The sequence below is a fragment of the Amblyomma mixtum genome, chromosome 6, assembly GCF_055824585.1.
Source record: "Amblyomma mixtum isolate Tamu chromosome 6, ASM5582458v1, whole genome shotgun sequence".
Lineage (NCBI taxonomy): Eukaryota > Metazoa > Arthropoda > Arachnida > Ixodida > Ixodidae > Amblyomma > Amblyomma mixtum.
In genome coordinates, this window is record NC_143017.1 from 77,827,186 (window position 1) to 77,830,309 (window position 3,124).

At 47.3% G+C, this 3,124-nt stretch overlaps 1 protein-coding gene across 1 annotated transcript; it reads left to right on the top strand.

The window, feature by feature from the left end:
* Window positions 1-603: 603 nt before the first annotated feature.
* LOC149339461 (uncharacterized) lies at window positions 604-2,798 on the top strand. The gene is made up of 2 exons (XM_089550481.1): window positions 604-758; window positions 2,491-2,798. Exons 1-2 carry the CDS (start codon window positions 648-650, stop codon window positions 2,752-2,754), a joined length of 375 nt encoding a protein of 124 aa, XP_089406607.1. The 5' UTR covers window positions 604-647; the 3' UTR covers window positions 2,755-2,798.
* The last annotated feature ends 326 nt before the right edge of the window (window positions 2,799-3,124 follow it).

Consider the following 3,124-nt stretch of genomic DNA (forward strand, 5'->3'; position numbering starts at 1 on the left):
GTCCAAAGTGCCGCTAGATGTAAACGAAAAAATTCGCATGGTTGCTATATGAAAAACTCCCTGTTAGGTCCATAATACCGCTCATTAACCCATCAGGCTCAAAAACATAATGTAACGAGGAAGGCAGCAAATCCATTTAAAGAGAATTGTTCGCTACGTTGGTGCGTTCATGCCATCTATTTTTTTTTTCTTCAGGTGAGTATCCCTGCATGCCCGAGCAAAAACTTAAGGCCTGTCAGCACGGTGCCATCCAGGGCCCCATGCAGGCCGTGTCACCAGGCCAATATCACCGGGCAATGTCGCTGCACAATGGCGTGCCTCTAATAGAGGGTCACCGGACCGTGATACCGAAGTTCTCTGTCGGGGCAGAGAGGGGAGGGAAGGGGTGTCGTACACGCAGCAGTGGTCAGTATGATTTTCGGTCCGTGTCGCCAGGAAGCGGGGAAAACGGCCCGGAGAGGAAGCGACAAGTCCGCACGGCAGGCCTGGCTTCCTGGCAAAGGCACAGTCAGCGGATACGCTTCTTCGCGTTTCGTCCCCAAGTTGACCCCGAAAAAAAAGAAAGTGAGCGCTACAGTTTCGCGGAGGTAATTTCCCGTAGTCGAATAATTTCGCTTTCCACGGTTCTCGCGTACACTGGGCGCCTAATGCCGACCTCCGTTTTTCTCGGGGTATATAAGCAGCGAGCCGGCGCCCCTTGGAACAATAACCCCGTGGTCGTCGAAGAACGCGAGTGTTCTGCCAAGATGAAATCTCTGGTAAGTGGTGAGACCATGGTGTGCTTGCCGCTGCATGCAAGGCTTGTTCCTTGTCTTCATGAACACCTTGCTCCAGCTCCCTTCTGCATCGATTTCTATAGCTTGGATTACCGCAATCCATGGATGTGTCACTAAATGAGCTCTTGTATAGCAAGTAGAAGGTCAGCATTGCTTTGTGCGTGGTCGTGTGATCTGGTTCGTTTCACTGCAATCAGGACAGTGCTGTAATGGCAGAGATTGGGGTTCAGACTTTTCTACTGCATTACAGATAGGAGTAAGGCTCTTCTCACGTTGGCATTAAAGAAGGCGACTGACTTCCTGCCCTGCCTTTATTCGCGTTATTCAGGGCTAACTGCACTTTTGTTGCTGTAATCAAGGTTTTATCCCTGTAGAGCTCTTTGTGTTAGTTCGAATTGTAAAGTGCGCTTGCTTAGTCTTTCGGTGTCTGCTAAATGATTTCATGAGCCCTTCAAGAGTTATAAGTGAGGTGCAGGGATGATCGGCCTTACGGCTGGGCTGAGCACTGTGCGCAGCAATTAATTATCTAGCATTGCTTTTTGTAAATATGCATATAGGCAGATGACAGCCGATTGTGCTCATTGCGAATTTCGCAATTCTGATTTCATAAATCACAGTCTGGTTCAATGTTTACGGGAATACCTCAAGGCGGAGTACATTTGCGATAATGGAGTAATAACTCATTAGCACCCGTCTCAAAAGCAGCCATTCGCCTACAAAGGAATGCTATACAGCTTCCCCAGAAGTTTCATAGCGGAAAAATTTGTCCTGGCGCGGGTTCGAACCGGCGACTTTTCTTTGTAGCCGTATGGCTGGGTTTGAGTGGGTGCTAATGATTAATCATCCTTCTATTATAAAAAAACTGAATCTCTTTTCGTCTTTTATTACGCATCCGCTGAGTGCAGTTAATAACTAAGCTCTAAAGCGCGAGGCACGCAACTGCCGCGAGCGACAAATTTAAGTGTATATTGGAACCCATAGCATATATCAGTCATTGAAAGCACACCCATTTTACAAAAGACATATTTTACTTCAACTACTCGCTTCATTTTGCGCTGTAACCTCAATAGTCAACTAGCTTTAATCGCCTCCTAGCAAGCCTACGCAGCTCTCCAAAGTCATATATCCTGCCGAGACCTTTGCAATGGAAAATTCATCCAATATATTGGACAACGGAATCGCAAACGCGATCGCCGTAGGAGGTGTTTTGGTGTCATAAGAACCTCTTTGTCTGCTGTTGTTGTCGCTGTCGTTTCGTAAGTGACAGGCTGTTGACCACAATACTACAGCGGAAGTCGTATCGTTTTCCTCTTCTCCAGGTGTTCTCAAAAACGTGCGAATCAAAGCAAAAATTTTTTGCAGCATCGGGAAAAAGAAGCAATAAAATTCCCGCTCATTATCACAAAGCCCTCTTAAGCATCTATCAGCGCTTTTATAGGTAAAATAATGCAAATAAGCAAACATTCCTGCGAAAAGTTGGCTCCAAATTTCCTCTGTGCTTCTGTAATTTGGCAATTTTCTTCATGCTGCACATATCCCAACAGGCCGCCAAAAGTTCTAAACACAGAAAAAAATAATTAAATGATCTTTTAGAAACCGAACAATGTCATCCTAAGGTTGGGAAAAAAATCGATGGCGCAGTTCACACTGCTGTTCCCAGGAGGATGTAATCAGTCCTTACACACTACAGCGCCAGCACTATTTCCACCCTCAGGCCTTCTTTGCCGTTCTCTGCTTCACTGTTGCGGCGGTGTCGGCTGGCTACCTGGGCCTGGGATATGGCCTCGGATACGGCGGTCTGGGCTACGGTGGTCTCGGCTACGGCTACGGTCTCGGATATGGTGGCTACGGTCTTGGATACGGAGGCTACGGACTGGGCTATGGTGGACTAGGATACGGAGGACTCGGCTATGGCCTCGGCTACGGCGGCGTCGGGTTCAAGAAAATTGGCTTCGGCTACGGTGGCTTCTATGGCTAGAGTGTGCACGGGGTTACTTGCCGCAATAAACCCAACACATACTATCTAAAAATGGAGCTTCGTGATTCTATGCAGCACTTGACGCTGCCACCGGCCTTGTTCACTGCTGGCAGTAGTGATACAAGCAGGTCTAATGCATCGGGCTTTTAACAAACTTTATGGCTAAGCATACAAAGCTGGAGATATTTTCACCAGCCAAGCTGGTTTTTTGCATGCTACAAAGCCTGAGATACCGACTAGGGATAGCTTCCCTCTTATTTACTCATACCGCACTGAAGTCCCTGTTGCGTCAAATGGAATCACGCTTTGTTTAAATGCGTGTAATGTCACGTCCAAGAAAAGAAGTGGCTTTGGCTGCTATCCTTCACAC

Excerpts from the sequence above, each read along its gene's own strand:
- LOC149339461 (XM_089550481.1), top strand. The coding sequence starts at position 648 with ATGCCGACCTCCGTTTTTCTCGGGGTATATAAGCAGCGAGCCGGCGCC. Across the intron at positions 759-2,490 it reads CTGCCAAGATGAAATCTCTG|GCCTTCTTTGCCGTTCTCTG; the intron begins GTAAGTGGTGAG and ends TTCCACCCTCAG.